The 27471-nt window shown below is 36.4% G+C and overlaps 1 protein-coding gene across 6 annotated transcripts in view; it reads left to right on the top strand.

Moving 5' to 3' along the window:
* Positions 1 to 27471, top strand: part of FBXL17 (F-box and leucine rich repeat protein 17) — a 602098-nt gene that overhangs the window by 41358 nt on the left and 533269 nt on the right. For all 6 annotated transcript variants that reach the window (XM_036886821.2, XM_057492799.1, XM_057492802.1 and 3 more), the window contains exon 4: positions 26749 to 26880. In XM_036886821.2, the coding sequence (XP_036742716.2) occupies positions 26749 to 26880 (132 nt within the window). The remainder of the gene's footprint in view (positions 1 to 26748; positions 26881 to 27471) is intronic.

A 27471-nucleotide genomic window follows, 5' to 3' on the forward strand; every position in this document is an offset into this window, starting at 1 on the left:
GAAAACCATGCACATGCTCAGGAAATAATTGAAAAGCCCTTAAACTTTCAGTACTGGCTCTTCTCTGGTCTTAGTGCAGGAAGTGAAGGCCCAGGCAGAGTTGTAAGTAGCATGGCTGAGTGTTGAAGAAGTATTTCTGCACAGAACCAGACTGTAAAGACTAGGAGAAGTGTTTTTGTTTTATTTAGTTTTGTTTTTAAGCTCTTGGCATTCAAGGAAATATCTGTCAAAACACTGACTGAACACAAGCTAAACCTTCAAAAATTAAAGCAAACCCTGGGAAAGCAGGAGAAGATGATTTCCCAAGTTTTATGTCCTGTTTCCAACAACAGAAAATTATGAGGCATCCAAAGAAATAGGAGAATATGGCCCACTTAAAGGAAAAAAAAATATTGACAGAAATCATTCTTGAGGAAGCTCAGACCCTGGACTTAGTAGACAAATATTTTAAATCAATTACCTTAAATATGCTCAAAGGACTAGTGTAAAGTATGGACAAAAAATTAAAAGATCTTAGGAAAATAATGTATGAAAAAAGTGAGAATATCAGTAAAGAGCTAGAAATTATAAAAAGGACCTAAATAGGAATTCTGGAGCTGAAAAGTACAATAACTGACACAAAAAGCTTATTAGAGGGATTCAGTATCAGATGTGAACAGGAAGAAGGAAGAATAAGTGAATTTGAAGACAGGACAAATGAAATTATGTCTGAGAAGCAAAAAAATAGAATGACAAAAAGTGAACTGAGCCTAAGGGACCTATGTAATACCATCAAGCAGAATTACATTATGGGAATCCCAGAAGGAGAAGGGAGAGAGAAAGAGGCAGAAAGAAGAAGTAATGGCCTGAACTTACCAAATTTAATGAAAGGCATGAATCTATACATCCAAGAAACTCAAAGGACTCCAAGCAGGATAATTTCAAAGAGTTGTACATTGAGACACATGATAGTCTAATTGTCAAAAGACAAAGACAAAGAGGTGGTCTTGAAAGTGGCAACAGAGAAGTGACTCATAGCATATAAGGGATCCTCAGTAAGATTAACAGTTATTTCACTAGAAACCTTGGAAGCTAGAAAGCAGTGGGCTGTGACAAAGTGCTGAAAGAAAAAATGTCAGCCAATAATTCTGTGTCTGGCAGAACTGTCCTTCAAGAATGAAGATGTTAATTAGTTAATATATTAAGGTATTCCCAGATAAAAATTGAGGGAGTTCATTATTACTAGACCTGCCCTAAAAGAATTGCCAAACAGAATCAGTCCTTCAGCTGAAACAAAAAGATAGTAGACAGTAACTGAAAGCCATGTGAAGAAAAAAAGACCATGGGTATAAGTATAGGTAACTACATAGGTAAATATGAAAGGTAGTTTTATTGTGCCTTGGTTTGTAACCCCTCATTTTAAAATATGATTTAAGAGGCAAATTTTGAGAACAGTAATTATAAATTTGTGTTAATGGACAAATGTGTAGAAATGTAATCTGTGATAATAATTATGTAAAGTAGGGATAGAGATGTACAGGAACAGAGTGTATATTGTTGAAACTAAGTTGGTATTATTCAGATTAGGCTATTGTAAGTTAAAGATGTTAATTATAATTTCCACGGTAACCATTATGAAAATAACAAATATGTTCAGGAAAGTAATGAGAAGAGAATCAAATGGTTCATTTAATAAAATCTGTATACAAAAAATTTAGTAACAGAGGAACTGAGAAAGATCTAGAAATACAGTAAACAGTTTAATGACAGAAATAAATATCAGTAGTTCCTTTAATTTGATCAAACTCTAATTAAAAGGCAAAGATTGACAAAATGGATTAAAAAAAAATCAGCCATGCATGTATGTCTACTTTAAATAGACTCATTTTAAATACAGACAAAATGAAGTTGAAAGTAAAAGGATATAAAATATAGTCCATCAAATACTAATAACCAAGGAGAGATGGAGTGGCTGTATTATTACTGAAAAATACAGATTTTCGTCAAAAGTTGCAGGAAACAAAGGTCATTATTTCATTAAAGTTTCAATTCATCAGGAAAATACAACAATTATAAGCATATATGCACCTAACAAGAGCCCCTAAGTATATGAAGTAACATGGAAAGACTTGAAGGGAGAAACAGTTCTACATTAATAGTTGGATGTTCTAATAGTCCACTTTCAATAATAGATAGAACAGCCAGACAAAGATAACAAGGAAATAGGGGACTTGAGCACTACTCTAAACCAATTGTACCTAACAGACATATAGAATACACTACACTCAGAGACAAAATATATATTCTTTTCAAGTGCACATGGAACATTCTGAATATTTAGACAACATTTTAGACCATAAAACAAGTTTTAATAAGTTCATGGTAATTCAAAAAGATTGAAATCACAAAAGTCTTGCACAACCAATGAAAGAAGAAATTCCCAGAGAAATTAGCAAACACCTTGAAGCGAATGAAAATGAAAACAATTTATCAAAAGTTATGGAATGCAACAAAAGCAGTGCTCAGAGGGAAATTTACAGCTGTAAAAACCTACATTACAAAGGAAGAAAAATCTGAAATTAGTAACCTAAGTGTACACCCAAAGGAACTTTAAGAAGAACAAAGTAAATCCAAAGCTAGTAGAAGGAAGGAAATCATGGTCAGAATAGACTTAAATGAAATAGAAAACAGAAAAACTATAGGAAAAAAATCAGCAAAACCAAAAACCGTGAAGAAAACCATTTTTCTTTGAAAAAAATCAACAGAACGACAAACCTTTAACTAGATTGACTAAGGAAAAAAGACAGAAGACTCAACTTAGAGGATTATACAAGAATATTATGACCAACTATACACAAACTGGGTAGCCTAAATCAAATGGGCAAATTCCTAGAAATACATTAACTACAACAACTGACTCAAAAAGTAGAAAATCTGAATGCACTTATAACAAGGAGATTGAATAAGTAATAAAAGTCTTCCCAACAAAGACAAGTCAGGGACCAAATAGCTTCCCTGATGAGTTTTGCCAAACATGTAAAGAATTAATACTAATCCTCCTCAAACTCTACCAAAACATAAAGAGGAGGCAACACATTCTAAGTCCTGTGAGGCTAGCTTTACCCTGATTCTGAAGCCAGACACACTACAAGATGAGATGACCACAGACCAATGTCCTTAATGAATATAGATGCAAAAATACTTAACAAAATGCTAGCAAATCAGCAGTATATTAACAGGATTATATACTATGACCAAGTGTGGTTTATTCCATGAAAGCAAGGGTGGCTCACCATAAAAAAATTAATGTAATACACCACATTACTAGAATGAAGGTAAAACCCCACATAATCATTTTAGTTGGTACAGAAAATAACTGGCAAATCCAGCACGTCTCCATGATACAGCACAATAAGCTAGGACTAGAAGGGTACTTCCTAAAAGTTGAAGGCTCTGTGTGACAAAAATACGTTATCATTCTAAATGGTGAACAGCTGAAAACTTTGAAGGTTCAGGAACAAAACAAGGATGCCAATTCCGCCACTGCTATTCAGCATTGTACTGGAATCGTAGCCAGGTCAATTTGGCAAGAAAAGGAAAGAAAAGGCTTCCAAATTGGAAAGGCAGAGTGAAGCTATCTCTATTTGTGGTTGATGTGGTTTTGTATAGGCATACCTTGGAGATACTGTGGGTTTGGTTCCAGACAACTGCAATAAAGCAAATATTACAATAAAACGAGTCAAATGATTTTTTGGTTTCCCTGTGCATATAAAAGTTATGTTTATACTACACTGTAGTCTGTAAAGCGTGCAATAGCATTATGTCTAAAAAAACCAATGTATATTCCTTACTTAAAAATATTTTATTGCTACAAAAATGGTAACCATCAGTTGAACTTTCATGAGTCATAATCTTTTTGCTGGTAGAAGGTCTTGCCTCGATGTTGATGGCTGCTGACTGGTCAGGGTGGTGATTGCTGAAGGTTGGGGTGGCTATGGCATTTTCTTAAAATAAGATAACAGTGAAGTTTGCCACATTGATGAACAATTTTTCTCTAACATGCAATGCTGTTTGATGGCATTTTAACCACAGTAGAACTTCTTTCAAAATTGGGGTCAATATTCTCACACCTTGCCTGTGATTTTAGTTATCGTTATGTAATATTCTAAATCTTTTGTTCTGATTTCATCAGCCCTTACAGTATCTTCACTAGGAGTAGTTTACTTTTACAGAAACCACTTTCTCTGCTCATCCATAGGAAGCAACTCCTAATCTGTTAAAATTTTATCATAAGGTTGTAGCAATTAAGTCACATATTTAGTCTCCCCTTCTAATTCTGATTCTCTTGCTGTTTGTACTACATCTACAGTGACTTCCTTTATTGATGGCTTGAACCCTTGAAGTCAAATATGAGTGTTGGAATCACCATCTTCCAAACTTCTGTTATTGTTGATATTTTGGCTCTTTCCATGAATCTCAAATATTCTTAACGGCTTCTAGCATGGGGAAATCCTTCATAGAAGGTTTCAGCTTACTTTGTCCAGATCCATCAGAGAAATCAACTATAGCAGCTATAGCCTTATGAAATATATTTCTTAAATAATGACTTGAAAGTAGAAATTACTCCTTGATCCATGGCTGCAGAATGGATGTTTTTGAAGGCATGAGAACAGCATTGCAATAAGTAACATCAAAGATCACTAATCACACATCACCATAGCAAATATAATTAAAAGGTTTGAAATACTGCAAGAATTACAAAACTATGATACAGACATGAAGTGAGCAAATAATTTTGGAAAGATGGCATTGACACTGACAGACTTGTTCAACAGAGGGCAATTGCCACAAATGTTCAGTTATAAAAAATGGAGTATCTGCAAAGTGCAGTACAGTGAAGTGAAATAAAATGAGGTATTCCTGTATATAGTAAACTCTAAAGAATACCGACACAAAAAAACTGAGCTAATAAATGCAGCAAAGTACCAGGATAAAAAAAGTCAGTGTGTAAAACTCAGATGTATTTCTACACACTATCTATGAAAAAACCCAACATTATTAATTTATAGTAGCATCCAAAAGAATAAAATATTTAGGAGGCAATTTAACCAAGCAAATGCAAAAATACTCACTGAAAACTGAAAACACTCTTAGGTGGAATTAAAGATTTAAATAAATGAGAAGACATCCTGAGCTTACAAACTGGAAGATTTAATACTATTAAGATAATACTACCCAAAGTGACCTTCAGATTCAGTGCATTCCTTATTAAAACTCCAGTGGTGTTTTTTTCAGAAATGGGGAAACCAGTCCTAAAGTTCATAAGGAATTTTAAGGAACCCAGAATAGTCACAACAATCTTGAATAGGAAGAAAAAGTTGGGGAATTCATACTTTTTCATTTTAAAACTTACTATAAATGTACTGTAATCAAAACTGATATTAACATAAGACTAGGCATATAGACCAATGGAATAGAATTGTCTAGAAGTAGCCCTTACATCTATGGTCCATTAATTTGGGCATTATTGCCTTTTTAGACAAAACAATTAAAAGATTATAAGTAATTTGTAATAAGATTATAAGTAATTTATCTGATTGCTCATTGAAATGTAAAATGGTGTACCTGCTGTGGAAAACAGTTCGGTTGTTCCTCAAAAGATTAAACACAGAACTGCCATATGACCCAGGAATTCCACTCTTAACTATATACCCCAAATAATTGAAAATAATGACTCAAAGAGATGATTGTTCACTGATTTTCGTAGCAATACTCTTCATAATAGCCAAGGAATGGAAATAGCTTAAGTGTCCCTTTAGAGATGAATGAATAAACAATATGTATATATATGTGATAGAATATTATTCATATAATGGGATGAAATGCTGATAAATGTCACCACATGCATGAACCTTAAAAACACATGCAAAATTAAATAAGCCAGACATTAAAAAAATATTATATGATTCCACTTCTGTAAAATACCTAGAATAGGTTATTCATAGAGACAACATAGAGGTTTTCATGGGCTGGGGTTACTGGGGAATGGGGACTTGTTACTTAATAGATAAGTTTGGGGATGATACAGTTTTGGAAATAGTGGAGCTGGTTGTATAACACTAAATGTAATTAATGTCACTGAACTATACCCCTAAGTATATCTAAAATGGTGGCAATTTTTATGTTATATATTGTACTATAATAAATAAATACCTAATATTTTTAGATTCTAAGTTTCTATAAGATAAAGGAAAATGTCAGTCTCATCTAAACTATTTTCACATGTTCCAGTAATAGTCAGTGAGCAGGGAAATACCCTTTATTGAGTGTCTTCCATGTGTTAGGCACTGTTCATATAATCTAGTATGTTTGTATGCTTAATTTCTGTTTTGATTTCACAACCACTCTGACTTGGGCATTATTTCCTTTTTAGACAATTAAAAGATTATAAGTAATTTATAATAAGATTATAAGTAATTTATCTAAGGTATTAAATTAAAAGATTATAAGTAATTTATTGTGTGACTATAAGTAATTTATCTGAGGTAAAGTATCAAGTGATAGGCTGACACTCATAATCCAGGGCTGTCTAGAGTTCACACTTAATCCATTTAGTACATTCCCTTCCCTTTTTAGATGACATGACACTCATTTTATCCTTATTATGAGAACTGATGTTTTTATAATGAAACTGAGAAACTACAGATCTTGCAGAACCTTAAAAATGTGTTATATTTAGGTAGTTTAAGAGGGTTTTAGGTATAGTTCACCCTTAAACAATGCACAGGTTAGGGTCACCAACCCCTTATATAGTCAAAAATCCATATATAACTTTAACTCTCCCAAAACTTAAAAAAAAAAAAGTTTTAATTTTAGCATCACAATTGTCAAAAGGAAGAAAATATGTTTTGGGTGCTTTTCATATGCCAGACATTGTATTGTGTACTTTTATATATGTTATCCAAATTAATATTCACAACACTGAGGTGATATTTTAAGATGCAAAGTGTAATCTCATAGAAATTAACTTACCCAAGTTTATATAGCTGGGCAGGTATGGAGTCAGTTCTCCTTCAATTCCACTTGATCTCCAAATTTACTTGACTTCCACTCCAAATTCACTTCTCCTTCAATTCCACTTGACTTCCAAATATCATATATCATGTGGTATCATACCTAGGATTTCAATCTGCAGTGACTACAGAGAATATTTTCTATCTATAGCTGGAAGTGTAGAGCCTTCATAAAATGTCAAGATTTCTTTCTGGAAATTTATAGCACTTCTAAAATGTTTTCACATGGATGCTAATGAATAGTGTTCTAATAGCTTTCTTTCTACCCATTATAGTAATAATGATATATAACATTTATTAAGCACTTTCATATGTTTTACAGTATACTAATAAGAATTTCTGTTTGCATTATCATTTTTAATCTTTTTAACAACCATGTGAGGGATAGGTAGATACTGTTTTATAATTCAGCATAAGCCTTCTTACCTAATGGGCCTGAGAATGGAAGTTGGTTGGTTGGCTGAAAATCAGTTACAGAATCACAAAAAATTAACATGTATCATAAACAATTAAAAAAGCTATAAATGTGTATTCATTAGTAAGTTTTGATGTAAGGTCAAGGCCTTTTTCTTGAGTTAGAGATGTCTAGTTGGAGTTTTGATTTTTACCTATTTTGCTTACACTCTATCGATGTGATAGGTGCAATTTTCTTTTTTTTTCATTGAAGTGTAACGGGAACTTAAAGCTCCTTATGAAGAAATATGAGTGCAGCTTCCTTTAGAATATGATTTTCCAAATACAGATCTTCCTTGACTTATGATGAGGTTATATTCTGATAAACCTATTGTAAGTTGAAAATACCGTAAATTCAAAATGCATTTAACCTACTGAGCATCATGTCTTAGCGTAGCCTACCTTAATTGTTCTCAGAACACTTAATGTTAGCCTACAGTTGGCAACATTATCTAACACAAAGCTTGTTTTATAATAAAGTGTATCTACTGCACTGAACTGAAAGTGAAAAACAATGGTTGTATTGTACAGGAATACAGAATGGTTTTAAGTGTATTGGTTGTTTACCCTTGTGATTGCATGGCCAACTGTAAGCTTCAGGATGCCCAGCTTCACAAGAGGATATCTACTGCGTATCGCTAGCCCAGGAAGAGCTCAAAATTCAAAATCTGAAGTATGTTTTTTACTGAATGCATATTGCTTTCACACCATCATAAAGTAAAAAAATTGTAAGATGAGCCATTGTAAGTTGGGGGCAATCTGTATTTTATCATTTTATAGCTGTTTTACCCCAGACTAATTCAACAGCAAATTTTCATGGCTTGCTTTCATTGGTGGCAAAATTTTCAACCTTGTTTTAATAGCAAGTGCTTTCTTTTTCCTTCTCATTTAAAGGCAGTTTATTTAATTTTCAACTCATTTATGTTAACAATTAGAAAACACAGGTTTTGGAACAAACACCACTGCCTTTTAGCAGTTTTAATTTTTTTCTCAGGTTTTATTGACATTTGCTATTTTAACATGTTGATTATTTTTTACTGTGGTAAATTACACAATTTTTAGGTTAACCATTTTTGAGTGAACTATTCAGTGACATTAAGTACATTCACAGTGTGTGTAAACATCACCAGTGTCTATTTCCAGAACTTTTTCATCATTCCAAACAATAACTCCATACCTATTAAACAATTACTTCCTATTCCTCCTGCATTCCCCATCCTCTAGTAAGCTCTGTTCTGACCACTTATTATGGATTCTAGACCTATTCTAGTTGCCTCATATGAGTGGAATCATACAATATTAATTCTTTTATGTCTGGCTTATTTTACTTAGCATAATGTTTTCAAGATTTATCTGTGTTTGTAACATATGTCAGATTCATTCCTTTTCATGGTCAAGTAATATTCCATTTTCTTATATTCATCTTTTGAATCTTGATAGTTTTCTTTTTTTTAAATTTTGTTATCATTAATCTACAACTACATGAAGAACATTATGTTTACTAGGCTCTTCCCTTCACCAAATCCCCCCCAAAACCCCATTACAGTCACTGCCCATCAGCGTAGTAAGATGTTGTAGAATCACTACTTGTCTTCTCTGTGTTGCACAGCCCTCCCCATGCCCCCCACATTATACATGCTAATCATAATACCGCCTTTCTAATTCCATGCCCTTATCCCTCCTTGCCCTCCCATTCTCCCCAGTCCCTTTCCCTTTGGTGAGTGTTAGTCCATTCTTGGCGTCTGTGATTCTGCTGCTGTTTTGTTCCTTCAGTTTTTCTTTGTTCTTATACTCCACATAATGAGTGAAATCATTTGATACTTGTCTTTCTCCACCTGGCTTATTTCACTGAGCATAATACCCTCTAGCTCCGTCCATGTTGTTGCAAATGGTAGGATTTGTTTTCTTCTTATGGCTGAATAATATTCCGTTGTGTATATGTACCACATCTTCTTTATCCATTCATCTACTGATGGACACTTAGGTTGCTTCCATTTCTTGGCTATTGTAAATAGTGCTGCGATAAACATAGGGATGCATCTGTCTTTTTCAAACTGGGCTGCTGCATTCTTAGGGTAAATTCCTAGAAGTGGAATTCCTGGGTGAAATGGTAAGTCTATTTTGAGCATTTTGAAGAACCTCCATACTTTCCACAATGGTTGAACTAATTTACATTCCCACCAGCAGTGTAGGAGGGTTCCACTTTCTCCACAACCTCGCCAGCATTTGTTGTTGTTTGTCTTTTCGATAATGGCAATCCTTACTGGTGTGAGGTGATATCTCATTGTGGTTTTAATTTGCATTTCTCTGAAGACAAGCGATGTGGAGCATCTTTTCATGTGTCTGTTGGCCATCTGAATTTCTTCTTTGGAGAACTGTCTGTTCAACTCCTCTGCACATTTTTTAATTGGATTATTTGCTTTTTGTTTGTTGAGGTGCGTGAGCTCTTTATATATTTTGGATGTCAAGCCTTTATCGGATCTGTCATTTATGAATATATTCTCCCATACTGTAGGGTACCTTTTTGTTCTGTTGATGGTGTCCTTTGCTGTACAGAAGCTTTTTAGCTTGATATAGTCCCACTTATTCATTTTTGCTTTTGTTTCCCTTGCCCGGGGAGATATGTTCATGAAGAAGTCATTCATGTTTATGTCCAAGAGATTTTTGCCTATGTTTTTTCCTATGAGTTTTATGGTTTCATGACTTACATTCAGGTCTTTGATCCATTTCGAATTTGCTTTTGTGTATGGGGTTAGACAGTGATCCAGTTTCATTCTCTTACACGTAGTTGTCCAGTTTTGCCAGCACCATCTGTTGAAGAGACTGTCATTTCCCCATTGTATGTCCATGGCTCCTTTATCGTATATTAATTGACCATATATGTTTGGGTTAATGTCTGGAGTCTCTAATCTGTTCCACTGGTCTGTGGTTCTGTTCTTGTGCCAGTACCAAATTGTCTTGATTACTGTGGCTTTGTAGTAGAGCTTAAGTTGGGGAGTGAGATTCCCCCACTTATTCTTCTTTCTCAGGATTGTTTTAGCTATTCGGGGTCTTTGGTGTTTCCATATGAATTTTTGAACTATTTGTTCCAGTTCGTTGAAGAATGTTGTTGGTAATTTAATAGGGATTGCATCGAATCTGTATATTGCTTTGGGCAGGATGGCCATTTTGACGATATTAATTCTTCCTAGCCAGGAGCATGGGATGAGTTTCCATTTGTTAGTGTCCTCTTTAATTTCTCTTAAGAGTGTCTTATAGTTTTCAGGGTATAAGTCTTTCACTTGTTTGGTTAGGTTTATTCCTAGGTATTTTATTCTTTTTGATGCAATTGTGAATGGAATTGTTTTCCTGATTTCTCTTTCTATTGGTTCATTGTTAGTGTATAGGAAAGCCACAGATTTCTGTGTGTAGATTTTGTATCCTGCAACTTTGCTGTATTCCGATATCAGTAGTTTTGGAGTAAAGTCTTTAGGGTTTTTTATGTATAACATCATGTCACTGCAAATAGTGACAGTTTAACTTCTTCTTTACCAATCTGGATTCCTTGTATTTCTTTGTTTTGTCTAATTGCCTCCAGTACTATGTTAAATAACAGTGGGGAGAGTAGGCATCCCGGTCTTGTTCCCGATCTCAGAGGAAAAAGCTTTCAGCTTCTCGCTGTTCAGTAGGATGTTGGCTGTGGGTTTATCATATATGGCCTTTATTATGTTGAGGTACTTGCCCTCTATACCCATTTTGCTGAGAGTTTTTAATCATGAATGGATGTTGAATTTTGTCGAAAGCTTTTTTAGCATCTATGGAGTTGATCATGTGGTTTTTGTCCTTTTTGTTTATGTGGTGGATGATGTTGATGGATTTTCTAATGTTGTACCATCCTTGCATCCCTGGGATGAATCCCACTTGGTCATGGTGTATGATCCTTTTGATATATTTTTGAATTCGGTTTGCTAACATTTTATTGAGTATTGCATCTATGTTCATCAGGGATATTGGTCTGTAATTTTCTTTTTTGGTGGGGTCTTTGCCTGGTTTTGGTATTAGGGTGATGTTGGCTTCGTAGGATGAGTTTGGGAGTATTCCCTCCTCTTCTATTGTTTGGAAAACTTTAAGGAGAATGGGTATTATATCTTCTTTGTATGTCTGATAAAATTCCGAGGTAAATCCACCTGGCCCGGGAGTTTTGTTCTTGGGTATTTTTTTGATTACCGTTTCAATTTCTTTTCTCGTAATTGGTTTGTTTAACTTTTGTGTTTCTACCTTGGTCAGTCTTGGAAGGTTGTATTTTTCTAGGAAGTTGTCCATTTCTTCTAGGTTTTCCAGCTTGTTAGCATATAGGTTTTCATAGTAATCTTTAATAATTCTTCATATTTCTATTTAGTCTGTCATGATTTTTCCATTCTCGTTTTTGATTCTGTTGATGTGTGTTGATTCTCTTTTTCTCTTAATAAGTATGGCTACAGGCTTGTCTAGTTTATTTTCTCAAAGAACCAGGTCTTGGTTTCATTGATTTTTTTCTATTGTTTTATTCTTCTCAATTTTGTTTATTTCTTCTCTGATCTTTATTAGGTCCCTCCTTCTGCTTACTTTAGGCCTCATTTGTTCTTCTTTTTCCAGCTTCGATAATTGTGATGTTAGACTATTCATTTGGGATTGTTCTTCCTTCTTTATGTATGCCTGGATTGCTATGTACTTTCCTCTTAAGACTGCTTTTTGCTGCATCCCACAGAAGTCGGGGCTTTGTGTTGTTGTCATTTATTTCCATATATTGCTGTATCTCCATTTTAATTTGGTCATTGATTGACTATTTAGAAGCGTGTTGTTAAGTCTCCATGTGTTTGTGAGCCTTTTTGCTTTCTTTGTACAATTTATTTCTAGTTTTATACCTTTGTGGTCTGAAAAGTTGGTTGGTAGAATTTCAATCTTTTTGAATTTACTGAGGCTCTTTTTGTGGCCTAGTATGTGGTCTATTCTGAGAATGTTCCATGTGCACTTGAGAAGAATGTGTATCCTGTTGCTTTTGGATGTAGAGTTCTGTAGATGTCTATTAGATCCATCTGCTCTACTGTGTTGTTCAGTGCTTCCGTGTCCTTACTTATTTTCTGACCGGCTGATCTATCCTTTGGAGTGAGTGGCATGTTGAAGTTTCCTTAAATGAATGCATTGCATTCTATTTCCTCCTTTAGTTCTATTAGTATTTGTTTCACATATGCTGGTGCTCATGTATTGGGTGAATATATATTTATAATGTTTATACCCTCTTGTTGGACTGAGCGCTTTATCATTATGTAATGTCCTTCTTTATCTCTTGTTGCTTTCTTTGTTTTGAAGTCTATTTTGTCTGATACAAGTACTGCAACACCTCCTTTTTTCTCCCTGTTGTCTGCATGAAATATCTTTTTCCATCCCTTGACTTTTAGTCTGTGCATGTCTTTGTGTTTGAGGTGAGTTTCTTGTAAGCAGCATAAAGATCGGTCTTGCTTTTTTATCCATCTGTTACTGTGTGTCTTTTGATTGGTGCATTCAGTCCATTTACATTTAGGGTGACTATTGAAAGATATGTACTTATTGCCATTGCAGGCTTTAGATTCGTGGTTACCAAAGGTTCAAGTTTAGCTTCTTTACTATCTTACTGTCTAACTTAACTCGCTTATTGAGCTATTATAAACACTGTCTGGTGATTCTTTATTTCTCTCCCTTCTTATTCCTCCTCCTTCATTCTTTATATGTTTGTTGTTTTATTCTGTGCTCTTTTGTGTTTCCTTTAACTGCCTTTGTGGGTAGTTGATTTTATTTTTTGCGTTTAGTTAGTATTTGGTTGGTCTGCTTTCTTTGCTGTGATTTTATTTTTTCTGGTGACATCTATTTAGTCTTAGGAGTGCTCTCATCTAGAGCAGTCCCTCTAGAATACCCTGTAGAGGTGGTTTGTGAGAGGAAAATTCCCTCAACTTTTGCTTGTCTGGGAATTTTTTTATCCTTTCTTCATATTTAAATGATAGTCATGCTGGATATAGTATTCTTGGTTCAAGGCCCTTGTGTTTCATTGCATTAAATATATCATACCATTGTCTTCTGGCCTGTAAGGTTTCTGTTGAGAAGTCTGATGATAGCCTGGTGGGTTTTCCTTTCTAGGTGACCTTTTTCCTCTCTCCAGCTGCCTTTAAAACTGTACTTGTCTTTGATCTTTGCCATTTTAATTATTATGTGTCTTGGTGTTGTCCTCCTTGGGTTCCTTTTGTTGGGAGTTCTGTGTACTTCCGTGGTCTGATCAATTATTTCCTCCCCCAGTTTGGGGAAGTTTTCAGCCATTATTTCTTCAAATATACTTTCTATCCCTTTTTCTCTCTCTTCTTTTTCTTTTTCTGTATAAGTAACCCTATAGTGCAGATATTGTTCCTTTTGGATTGGTCACACAGTTCTCTTAATATTGTTTCATTCCTGGAGGTGCTTTTATCTCTCTGCATTAACTTCTATGCATTCCTGTTCTCTGGTTTCTATTCCATCAGTGGCCTCTTGCATCTTATCCATTCTGCTTATAAATCCTTCCAGAGATTGTTTCATTTCTGTAATCTTCCTCCGGACGTCATCCATTAGCTCTCAGCATGGTTATGACCTTTATCTTGAATTCTTTTTCAGGAAGATTGGTTAGGTTTATCTCCTTCTCAGGGGGTGACTGTGTGATTTTGGTCTGTGTCAAATTCTTCTAACTTTTCATGGCGATAGGGATAGTTGTGTGGAACTGGAGCGTGTGACGGCTGGGAGAACGTCCCTTCTTGCTGGTTTGTGGCCTTCCTCTCCTGGGAGAACAGCGACCTCTAGCAGCTTGTGCTGGGCAGCTATGTGCAGATGGGGCCTCTGGTTCTTGCCCAGCTGCTGTGGAGTTTAGCTCAGTGGTTGCTGTGGCCATGGCCTGCCTCAGGCTGCTGCTCTGATATGGCAGAGCATGTCGGAGGGGAAACGGCTGGGAGGCTGTTTATCTCCATGAGGGGCCTCTGAGCTGTGCTGCTGCCCAGGGGTTTAGGGTGCCCGGAGTTCCCCGGGATTCCCAGCTGCTGTTCTAAGTGTCCTGGGATGCTTCTGTCCAGCTGTGGGGTCCCTGTCCCTTTAAGACTTTCAAAAAGCACTCGCTTTTCTTTGTCCCAGGGGTGCTGGCTGTGGGGACCCACTCACAGGTCTTACTGTCCTGTTTCCCTTGTTTCCCGCACCCCACGCACGCTCCGGTGCGTCTGTGCTCCGGTGCGGATGGCTAGGGCTGGCTATTTAGCAGTCCTGGGCTCCCTCTCCCTCCCTGCTCCAACTCCTCTCCATCCACCGGGAGCTGGGGTGAGGGGTGCTCGGGTCCCTCCGGGCCGCAGCTTGTATCTTACCCCCTTTGTGAGGCACTGTGTTCTTGCAGGTGTGGATGTAGTCTGGCTGTTGTCCTGTGTCTTCTGGTCTCTCTTTTAGGAGAGTTGTATTTGTTGTATTTTCAAAAATATATATGGTTTTGGGAGGAGATTTCTGCTGCTTTACTCATGTTGCCATCTTGGCTCCGCCCCTCTCGATTCCTGTGTTTTTAAGTTGCAAAAGTTTTATTAAAATATTTTCTTGGTTGAAACAATAGTAACAGATAATAAAGGTTTTGCATTTTGGTGCTAAAAATCATTTTTGCTGATTTTCTAACAAATAACAGTAATAAATCAAATGATTATTCCATATATGCTCTGAATTTTCATCTTTGAATTTAATTATATGCCATGCGAATACAATTAATATAATAGTATTGGTTGAGGATGTGGACAAATGGGAACCCTCCTATGCTGTTCTTGGGAATGCAAATTGGTGCATCTGCTATGGAAAGCAGTATGGAGGTTCTTCAAAAAATTACAAATAGGAATGCCGTTCGATCCAGTAATTCCACTTTGAGGAATTTACCTGAAGAAAGCAAAATCCCTGATTCAAAAAGATATCTGCACCTGTATGTTTATTACCCCACTATTTAGAATAGCCAAGATATGGAAGCAGAGTAAGTGTCCATCAGTAGATGAATGGATAAGGAAGAGGTGGTCCATATATACAGTGGAATACTCAGCCATAAAAATAAAAGAAACCCTGTCATTTGCAACAACATGGATGGATCTAAAGGATATTATGCTCAGTGAAATAAGCCAGGTAGAGAAAGACTGAACAAAGTAGGAGTAGACTCATAGACACTGAGAAGTGACTAGTGGTTACCATGGGGGAGGGATTGGGACAGGTGTGGGGAGAGGGTGAAGGGGATAAAGGGGCAAAATAATTCACAGTCACAATATAAGTTGGTCACAGGGATGATGGTACAGCATAGAGAATATAGTCAATGACTCTAACATCTTTCTAAGTTGATAGCTAGTAACTGCACTAGAAGGGGTGAGGATTTAATATGGGTAACTGTTGAACCACTGTGTTGTACATTTGAAACCAATATAAGGTTGTATATAAATGATACTTTAATGAAAAAATTATATTGGTACATATTTTTGGAGCTTATTTAGCATAGTTTCATTGTATCAAATGGAATGTTGTTTCAACAAGACAAAGTTAAACAATATAAATCCATGAAAAAGATTAAAATTGAAATCTTTAAAATAGGTCTGATGGGTGGCATTTTGATGTTTACTTTCTTATGTATCTCATTGTGCTACTTTGCTACAAATGATTAAATTAATGAATCAACTTGTAAAACTGTCATTTTTATGCTTTTACAAACATGAACAGTTAGTAGAGTTGGGGGAAGTTACTGGAGGTTTGGTTTGGATTTTCTCTTTTGCATGTATGTAATAGTTACAGTGGCGACCAAGTGGGAATGGAAAGTAGAAGAAACAACTTCTTTCTAATGAAAGCGGCATACCTCTTGTTTTAAAAATACAGTCTTTTTTAAAAAATCAGCTTAAAACAATCAGCATTTATTATCTAGCGTAGTTTCTACGGGTCAGACACCTGGGTGCAGCTTTGCTAGGCTGCAGCAATCCATTTATTTATTAAAGTATTATTGATACACATTTTTATGAAGGTTCCATATGAAAAAACATGTTTACTACATTTACCCATATTATCAAGTCCCCATCCACACCCCATTGCAGTCACTGTCCATCAGTGTAGTAAGATGCCACAGATTCACTATTTGCCTTCTCTGTGCTACACTGTCTTCCCTGTGACCCCTCACACCATGTGTACTAAACATAATACCTCTCAATCCCCATCTCCCTCCCTCCACACCTGCCCTACCACACCCCTCCCTTTTGGTAAGTGCTAGTCCCTTATCGGAGTCTGTGAGTATGCTCCTGTTTTGTTCCTTCAGGTTTCCTTCATTGTTATACTCCACAAATGAGGGAAATCATTTTGGCACTTACCTTTCTCTGCCTGGCTTATTTCACTGAGCATAATACCCTCTAGCTCCATCCATGTTGTTGCAAATGGTAGGATTTGTTTCTTTCTTATGGCTGAATAGTATTCCATTGTGTATATGTACCACCTCTTATTTATCCATTCATCTACTGATGGGCACTTAGGTTGCTTCCATATCTTGGCTATTGTAAATAGTGTTGTGATAAACAAAGGGATGCATATGTCTTTTTGAATCTGAGAAGTTGTATTCTTTGGGTAAATTCAAAGGAGTGGGATTCCTGAGTGAAATGGTATTTCAATTTTTAGTTTTTTGAGGAACCTCTATATTGCTTTCCACAATGGTTGAACTAGCTTACATTCCCACCAGCAGTGTAGGAGGGTTCCCCTTTCTGTGCATCCTCGCCAGCATTTGTTGTTCTTAGTCTTTTCGATGCTGGCCATCCTTACTGGTGTGAAGTGATATCTCATTGTGGTTTTAATTTGCATTTCCCTGATGAGTAGTGATGTGGAGCATCTTTTCATGTGTTGGCCATCTGAATTTCTTTTTTGGAGAATTGTCTCTTCATATCCTCTGCCCATTTTTTGATCGGGTTATTTGCTTTTTGGGTGGTGGGGTGTATGAGTTCTTTATATATTTTGGATGTTAACCCCTTTTTGGATATGTCATTTACAAATATATTCTCCCATACTGTACGATGCCTTTTTGTTCTGCTGATGGTGTCCTTTGCTGTACAGAAGCTTTTTAGTTTGATGTACTCCCATTTGTTCATTTTTGCTTTTGATTCCCTTGCTCGAGGAGATGCGTTCAGGAAAAAGTTGCTCATGTTTATATTCAGGAGATTTTTGCCTATGTTGTCTTCAAAGAGTTTTATGGTTTCATGACCTACACTCAGGTCTTTGGTGCATTTCGACTTTACTTTTGTCTATGGGGTTAAACAGTAATCCAGATTCATTCTCTTGCATGTAGCTGTCCAGTTTTGCCAATACCAGTTGTTGATGAGGCTGTCATTTCCCCACTGTATGTCCATAGTTCCTTTATCGTATATTAATTGACCATATATGGTTGGATTTCTATCTGAGCTCTCTAGTCTGTTCCATTGGTCTATTGTTCTGTTCTTGTGCCAGTACCAAATTGTGTTCATTACTGTGACTTCGTAGTAGAGCTTGAAGTCAGGTGGCGTAATCCCTCCAGCTTTATTCTTCCTTGTCAGGATTGCTTTGGCTATTCGGGGTCTTTTGTGGTTCCATTTGAATTTATAACGATTTGGTCTAGTTCATTAAAGAATGCTGTTGCTATTTTGACATGGATTGCATTGAATCTGTAGATTGCTTTAGGAAGGATGGCTGTTTTGACAATATTACTTCTTCCTATCCATGAGCATGGGGTGTTTCCATGTACTGGTATGTTCTTTAATTTCTCTCATGAGAGTCTTGTAGATTTCAGAGTATAGGTCTTTCACTTCCTTGGTTCCTAGGAATTTTATTCTTTTTGATGCAATTGTGAATGGAATTGTTTTCTTGATTTCTGTTTCTGCTAGTTCATCATTAGTGTATAGGAATGCTGCAGATTTCTGTGTATTGATTTTGTATCCTGCAACTTTGCTGAATTCAGATATTAGATCTAGTAGTTTTGGAGTGTATTCTTTAGGGTTTTTATGTACAATATCATGTCATCTGCAAACAGGGACAGTTTAACTTCTTCCTTGCCAATCTGGATGCCATTATTTCTTTGTGTTGTCTCATTGCTGTGATGAGGACTTTCAGAACTATGTTGAATAAAAGTGGAGAGAGTGGGCATCCTTGTCTTGTTCCCAATCTTAAAGGAAAAGCTTTCAGCTTCTTGCTGTTAAGTTTGATGTTGGCTGTGGGTTTCTCATATATGGCCTATATTATGTTGAGGTACTTGCCCTCTATACCCACTTTATTGAGAGTTTTTATCATGAATGGATGTTGAATTTTGTCAAATGCTTTTTCGGCATCCATGGAGATGATCATGTGGTTTTTGAGCTTTTTGTTTATGTGGTGGATGATGTTGATGGATTTTCTAATATTGTGCCATCTTTTCACCCCTGGAATAAATCCTACTTGATCATGGCGGATGATTTATTTGATATATTTTTGAATTTGGTTTGGTAATATTTTGTTGAGTATTTTTGCTTCTATGTTCATCAGGGATATTGGTCTGTAATTTCCTTTTTTTGTGGTGTCTTTGCCTGTTTTTGGTATTAGAGTGATGCTGGACTAAGAATAAGTTTGTAAGTATTCCCTCTTCTATTTTTTGGAAAACTTTAAGGAGGATGGGTATTAGGTCTTCATTAAATGTTTGATGAAATTTAGCAGTGAATCCATCTGCCCAGGGGTTTTGTTCTTAGGTAGTTTTTTGATTACCAGTTCAATTTTGTTATTGGTAATTAGTCTGTTCAGATTTTCTTTTTCTTTCTGGATCAGCCTTGGAAGGTTGTATATTTCTAGAAAGTTGTCCATTTCTTCTAGGTTATCCAGTTTGTTAGCATATAATTTTTCATTGTACTCTCTAATAATTCTTTGTATTTCTATGGTGTCTGTAGTGATTTTTCCTTTCTGTGATTTATCCTTTCTCAATTCTGGTTCTGTTTATGTATGTAGTCTCTCTTTTTTTCTTAGTAAGTCTGGCTTAGGGATTTACCTATTTTGTTTATTTTCTTGAAGAACCAGCTCTTATTTTCATTGATTCTTTCTATTGTTTTATTTTTCTTGATTTTATTTATTTCTGCTGTAATCTTTATTATGTCTGTCCTTCTATGGACTTTGGGCCTCATTTCTTCTTTTTCTAGTTTCATTAATTGTGAGTTTAGACTGTTTATATGGATTGTTCTTCTTTCCTGACGTAGGCCTGTATTGTAACATACTTCCCTCTTAGCTGCATCCCACAGATTTTGAGGTGTTGAATTATTGTTGTCATTTGTCTCCATGTATTGCTTGATCTCTGTTTTTATTTGGTCATTGTTTTTATTTAGGAGAATGTTGTGAGGCCTCCATGTGTTTGTGTGATTTTTCATTTTCTTTGCCTAATTTATTTCTAGTTTCATACCTTTGTGGTCTGAGAAAGTGGTTGGTACGATGCAATTTCAGTCTTTTTGAATTATCGAGGCTCTTTTTGTGGCCTAGTATATCATGTATTCTTGAAAATGTTCCATGTGTACTTAAGAAGAATGTGTATTCTGCTGCTTTTGGGGGTAGAGTTCTGTAGATGTCTGTTTGGTCCATGTGTTCTAATGTGTTGTTCAGTGCCTCTGTCTCCTTACTTACTTTCTGTCTGGTTTATCTGTCATTTGGAGTGAGTGGAGTATTGAAGTCTCCTAGAATGAATGCATTGCATTCTGTTTCCCCTTTTAATTCAGTTAGTATTTGTTTCATATATGTAGGTGCTCCTGTGTTGAGCACATTTATATTTATATTTATAACGGTTATATCTTCTTGTTGGATTGACCCCTTTATCATTATGTAATGTCCTTCTTTGTCTCTTGTTACTTTCTTTGTTTTGAAGTCTATTTTGTCTGATACAAGTACTGCAACTCCTATTTTTTTTTCCCTATTAGTTGCATAAAATATCATTTTCCATCCCTTCACTTTTAGTCCATGTATGTGTTTGGATTTAAAGTGACTCTCTTGTAGGCTGCATATAGATGGGTCTTGTTTTTTTATCCATTCAGTGACTCTATGTCTTTTGATTGGTGCATTCCAACCATATTTACATTTAGGGTGATTATCAATAGGTATGTACTTATTGCCATTACAGGCTTTAGATTTGTGGTTACCAGAGGTTCAAGGTTAACTTCCTTACTATGTAAGAGTCTAACTTCAGTCACTTAGTGTGCTATTACAAACACAATCTATAGGTTCTTTTTTTCTCGTTCTTTTTCTTCCTCCTCCATTCTTTGTATATTAGGTATCATATTCTGTACTCTTTGTCTATCCCTTGATTGACTTTGGGGTTTAGTTGATTTAATTTTGCATTTGCTTAGTAATTAGCAGTTCTGCTTGCTTTGCTTTGGTTTTATTACCTCTGGTGACAGTTATTAAACCTTAGGAACACTTCCATCTATAGCAGTCCCTCCAAAATACACTGTAGACGTGGTTTTGTGGGAGGTAAATTCTCTCTGCTTTTGCTTATCTTGAAACTATTTAATCCCTCCTTCAAATTTAATTGATAATCTTGCCGGATAAAGTATTCTTGGTTCGAAGCCTTTATGCCTCATTACGTTTAATACATCATGCCACTGCCTTCTTGCCTGTAATGTTTCAGCTGAGAAGTCTGATGATAGCCTGATGTGCTTTCTTTTGTAGGTGATCATTTTTCTCTCTCTGGATTCTTTTAATAGTCTGTTCTTGTCCTTGATATTTGCCTTTGAATTACTATGTGTCTTGGTGTTGTCTTCCTTGGGTCCCTTGTGTTGGAGGTCTGTGCACATTTTTCCATATTTACATTTAGGGTGTAATGTACATTTACATTAAAAATGGTCTCCTTCCCCAGATTGGGGAAGTTTTCATCAATTACCTCCTCAAAGACTCTTTCTATCCCCTTTTCTCTCTCTTTCTTCTCGTAACCCGATAATATGAATATTTTTCCATTTGGCTTGGTGACAGTTCTCTCAATATTCTTTCATTCTTAGAGATCCTTTTTTCTCTCCGTGCCTCAGCTTCTTTGTATTCCTCTTCTCTAATTTCTGTGTCATTTCTCATCTGCTCCACTATATCTTACCTGCTTTTAAACCTTCCATTGTATGTTTCATTTCTGATACTGTTTCCTGTAGTGATTGGATCTCCAACCATTCCTGAGTTCTTGAATATTTTTCTGTACCTCTGTGAGCATGTTTATGATTTTTATTTTGAAATCTCTTTCAGGAGGATTCGCGAGGTCGATTTCATTTGATTCTTTCTCTGGTGTATTTATAATTTTGCTTTGAACGAAGTTCCTTTCACATTTCCTATTTGTGTGTGGCGCTCTCTAGTGCTCATAAGCTCTATTCTCTGGAGCTGCTGAGCCCCTGGAGGAATGTCAAGAGTTGCAGGGGAGCGATGTTGGTGCCTGCGCGGGAGGAAAGAGCTGTTGCCTGCTTCTTGGCTGCTATGCCTGTCTTCAGTGTTTGAACCATTGGGCTGAACACACAGGTATAATCCTCTATAGTTTGCGTTTGTAGCTGCCATAGGCGGAGCTTCCCTCTGGCTTGCCTGATGCCAGGGCAGGGTTTGCTGGTTTATAAGCCATGTGTGGGCTGGCGGGGAGGAAGGCACAGCAGGCTGCGTATTATGGAGGGAGCCCTTGTAGCTGTGTAGCCAGCCTAGGGGCTGGAGCATCTGAAGATAGTGAAAGTTCCCAACCTGCTGGGTAGAGTTCACCCTGACAATTTTGTCTCCCTGTCCTTTCTCCTGAGCAGTAAGCTCTGTGCAATGCTTGCCCCATTAGCAACCCTCTTGCTGTTAGGAAGTCTCTTAGACTGCCCACCTTTCTCTTGTCCCAGAGCAGCCAGATACGGATCTCTGTTTTCCACAAGCGGCTGGAATCTCAGTCTCTCTAAGGTATTCTGCCTGTCTTATCTTTCCAACCCCTTTAATCACCAGAGCACCATGTAATGTAGGTTTGTGCTCCCAGAGCAGATCTCTAGAGCTATGTGTTCAGCAGTCCCAGGCCTTCACTCCCTCCCCACTGTTTCTCTTCTTCCTGCCGGTGATCTGGGGTGGGGGAAGGGCTTGGGTCCCTCTGGGCCACTGCTTTGGTATGTTATCCTGTTCCATGAGGTCTCTTCTTTTCCTCAGGTGTATGCAGTCTGGCGTAGCCCTCTTTCCAGAATCTAAGAATACATTCTTAATAGTGGTTTTAAGGAGCTTTCATGTGACATGGGAAGATCTAATCTTTTTTTTTCCCCAGTTTCATGAGCCTGGCTTCTTTGTCTGTTGAAGTGTACTCTTCTTTTTTTTTTTTTTTAAGTCTACTCTTCTTAATGTGTTTGTTTTATAATAAAAATAACACAGTAACAACAGATGGCTTCTTAAAACATTCTCTTTTGTAAATTCTCAAGAGTTGTGTGCAAAATTCTAATTTAAATTTGAGATGCTGGTAAAATCACCTCCCAGTATTTTACAGAAACAGTTGAAAAATACCTTTGGATGTATTTGAGCAAATTTGTGAACAATCTTGAATAGTTATTCTAAAGAAGAAAAGAATGAATCAAGGACAATCCCTTGTGTATTATATTTATTTACTTTTGTCTTTTTGCAGTTCTATAACTGTCAGTGCCAAAGTGAACCATGGCTTAATGTGTGGATGGACTGGCTTCTTCTAAATGATAAAGTGGCTACAAGTACCCTTTTTATCAATCATTTTGCTTCAGGTTTGACTAGTGGGTGTCCTTGACACATTGTTGTTCTTCCTGGGTTAGAGGAGAAGTTCTATTACTATTCAACTGTGCTTGCACATTTCCTAGGGCACGGGAGACTGGACTGGTAGTAACAAAGTTTAGAACCTCTTAAATGGCATCCTGGGATTCGGTATCTTAGGTCCCTAAGACCATTTAACTTGGGTGTAGAGTGATGATAGTACCTGGCACTCAGGCCAGGTGCAAATCGCAGTGAAGGTAGGCTAGATGTGAATGGAGAGGTGTGGTTGGAGCTGAAATTCCACAAGGTTCATAACCTCTGTTACCTGGAAGGACCCTAAAGCAGCAGTTTTCTAGTATCCGAACTATGGAGAGTGGTGTTTTGCATGCAGTCAACAATCTGATGGGTGTTCTAATCTAATGAGTGTTCTTTGGTAAGGTGGACAGTATCATAGAGGTAATTTTGAGGTGTTTGTAGATCCTATACACACTGACTTTTTGTTGGGATAGTGTAAGATTAATGGACTAAACTCTTTATATTATATAGAGCAATATAATTTAGGGTTTCTTACCCTGACAGTGTTCCTATGGAGGTTTCTTCTAGTGGTTTTCTGCTCTAGGAAGTTGTTTCTCTGTATCCATCATTTTGTTTCTTCAGTTTTGGGGGTAGTGGTTTTCCCTCTAACCTCAGTGTTTTGGTGGATCTAAAAATAGTCGTCGATTTTTCTCAGTTTAGGTTTTTACTTGTTAGGATGGAGTGGTGACTTCTAAGTTCCTTACATGCAAGACTGGGAACCAGATGTTGATTTTTTTTTAAAGACATTGAAGTTACTGGATGATCTTGTTTACAGTCAGATTCATTCTGTAATATGAGTGGATCTTTAGAAAAGCCCAAAGTCTTTCCCAAACCTTCTAACTTGAATGGTCTAGAATAGGTCTTACTCTAGGGCCTAGTTCTTCCTCCATAATATTACCTTTTTGGTGTCTTAGATGGATGCTAGGGCACTTATCAAGATCTCCATTTGGGCAGGTCCCAAATATATATATATATTTTTAAACAGGAGTTGAAAAACAAAGTTTAATTACATAAGTATGGTGAATCCATAGACTTGAGATTCCTGAGAATTCTGTGTTTAGAGGAGTTTTATACTGCTGCTGTAGTTTTTAGATAGAGGACTAATTGTACTAAATTTAGGGATGCTAACAGAGATATTCTTTTTTTTTTTATAGATAATTATTTTTTATTGAAGGGTAGTTGACACACAGTATTACATTAGTTTCAGGTGTACAACACAGTGATTCAACATTTATATACATGATAATTCTAGCTACCAGCTATCACCATACAAAGTTGTTACAATATTTTGACTATATTCCTTATGCTATACATTACATCCTGGTTACTTATTTATTTTACAATTGGAAGTGTGTACTTTTTTTTTTTTTTTTTTGAGAGGGCATCTCTCATATTTATTGATCAAATGGTTGTTAACAACAATAAAATTCTGTATAGGGGAGTCAGTGCTCATGCACAATCATCAATCCACCCCAAGCCTAATTTTCGTCAGTCTCCAATCTTCTGAAGCATAACGAACAAGTTCTTACATGGTGAATAAATTCTTACATAGTGAATAAGTTACATGGTGAACAGTACAAGGGCAGTCATCACAGAAACTTTTGGTTTTGCTCATGCATTATGAACTATAAACAATCAGTTCAAATATGAATATTCATTTGATTTTTATACTTGATTTATATGTGGATACCACATTTCTCTCTTTATTATTATTACTTTTAATAAAATGCTGAAGTGGTAGGTAGATACAAGATAAAGGTAGAAAACATAGTTTAGTGTTGTAAGAGAGCAAATGTAGATGATCAGGTGTGTGCCTGTAGACTATGTGTTAATCCAAGCTAGACAAGGGCAATAAAACATCCACGTATGCAGAAGATTTCTCTCAGAACAGGGGGTGTGAGGTTCTAAGCCTCACCTCTGTTGATCCCCAATTTCTCACCTGATGGCCCCCCTGCGACTGCGCCTGTCTTAGGTTGTTCCTCCCTTGAGGAATCTTACCCGTCTAACAGAGATATTCTTAGAGGGCTTGGTTGATGGCCTCTGAATGTTTTCCTATGGAGGATGGACAGATGGTTGCAGCATTGAGAGATTTGAAAAATATCAGCAACATGGGGAAAATACACAGTGAAATGATCGATATTCCAGTTATCTGGTACCTGGATGGTCTAAAACTCAAGGACATTTATGGCTGGTGTAATGGTGGTTAGTGCAGATAGGCACTGATGAGTTGTCATCTTGCCTCTTATGTCCAGTGATGACATCTAAAGCGAAACATCAGTTTCTGTAGTGAGACTAAAGGGCAGTAATTATCCCCTGAGGCACTCTTCCCTAGTAAGTTGCTGAGCCTCCCATGCAGCTAATGTCTATTGAGGGCACCCACATGGTTCTCATTTGTGTATGGTACACAGTGGCCCCTGTCTCTGTGGAAAGTCTCTTGTTTGTAGATAAAGCCCCCAGAGCCACTTGCTAAGGTTAGAACACCAGGTACTCAGCTAAAACCTCTCTCGCAGGCTGCAGCACTGCAACTTATGCGTCTTAATATGAGACTTGACTAAGCTATACACACACACTGATGTGTAAGACCCTACCAGATACCTCAGTCACTCCTTTTTGACTAGATTCTGCTCTCTTCATCAGTGATCCCAGCTGGTGCATTATCTTTTCACTGACCAGGATCTGAACAAATTAACAAATAAGACAGGAATAGTGACAGAGGAAAAGTATTTACTTTATTACTCAGAAAGTATAGATTGAAGAATGTTGCCCAATTGTAGAATTAAGTGAGCTTTTATCATCTAATCTCCACTGTAGGTTTTGAAAGAAATGTGTGTAATTTGTTCATTGTGATAGTCAATGGGAACACTGCACCTGTTCAGTAACTAAGGTACAGTTGAGACTTTAATCAGGAAATCCCTAGTCCTTTTGTTTTCAGTTTATGCACTCCAGTGTGTAAATGAGTACTCTAACTAGGTTATTAGCTATAGCATGTTGAGACTTCTCTTTCACAGAGTAAATGAGCTGATGAAGGGAAATGGTTCCTTGGGGGCAATTAGAAGTAGAAACAGAATCTCATAGATTATTATTTTCACCCATTGGACTTTGTCTCACTTCTTGAACCTTTATTTTATTCCTTGGACCTGTGTCCCACTCGGTGTAACACTATAACTATTATAAAAGACTCAAGAAATAAAGCTATGAATTTAAGGTGTTAAGGAATCTAGGCACCTAGGTGGGCAAATAGTATGAGGTAGTTGAAGCAAGGAAGTAATTAGGAGGTGAAAGTTTTACACAGTACTGTTTTAAATTATAGATGGTCTATATTCTGTTTTAGTAGCAATTTATAAACATTTAACTTTGGTGTGGCTATCTTAAAAAATTATATGGAAATCTCTCTAGAAATATGTTACCTTTGTTATTTTCTGAGCATTCAGCCAGATCTCTTTGTTTACAGCTGGGCTCAAAATGCAGAGAACTCAAAGATATTCATTTCGGCCAGTGTTACAAGATCTCAGATGAAGGCATGATCGTCATAGCCAAGGGCTGTCTGAAATTGCAAAGAATATACATGCAAGAAAACAAATTGGTAAGTACTTGTTATCATCCTTGGGTTTTTCTAACTCTTGAATTCCTTGTAACTTAGCTTATAAATTTTCTTCTGCTTATTTTCTTTTGGTGGTTTATAGGCAAATACTATTTAAAAGCAAGAATCCTCTCAAAAAATGACTTTATAAATTGATCCTATAACTGTATAGGTGCTTGAATGTGGTACTTGCAAGTTAAACATTCCTCATTAGCATGTGCTAATACTTAAATACTTTTTTTTCTTAATTCTGACAGTGAACTAAGTCACGTAAATTGAAAAAAACTTAATTTAGATGCCAAACATAAGTATATGGTTGTTGTTCCTTCTCATTCCCTAGGGATTGTAATAATTCTAGTTAGGGTTTTTTAATATTCAGGAAGATGTACACTTCTGAAGTACAGCCTTTCACAGTATGGTGAAAAAGGGATTCAATAAATTGAGGCAGAAGATCTTTGTAGTTATATAGATTTTATGTTTTAAGCACATGTGTAACTCATTCACACTTAATATATTACATATAATAAATTTAAAGCCATTTAGTTTTCTCTTACTGAGATTTAATTCACATAAAATTCACCCTTTTATAGTGTA

Source organism: Manis pentadactyla, chromosome 2 (assembly GCF_030020395.1).
Source record: "Manis pentadactyla isolate mManPen7 chromosome 2, mManPen7.hap1, whole genome shotgun sequence".
NCBI lineage: Eukaryota > Metazoa > Chordata > Mammalia > Pholidota > Manidae > Manis > Manis pentadactyla.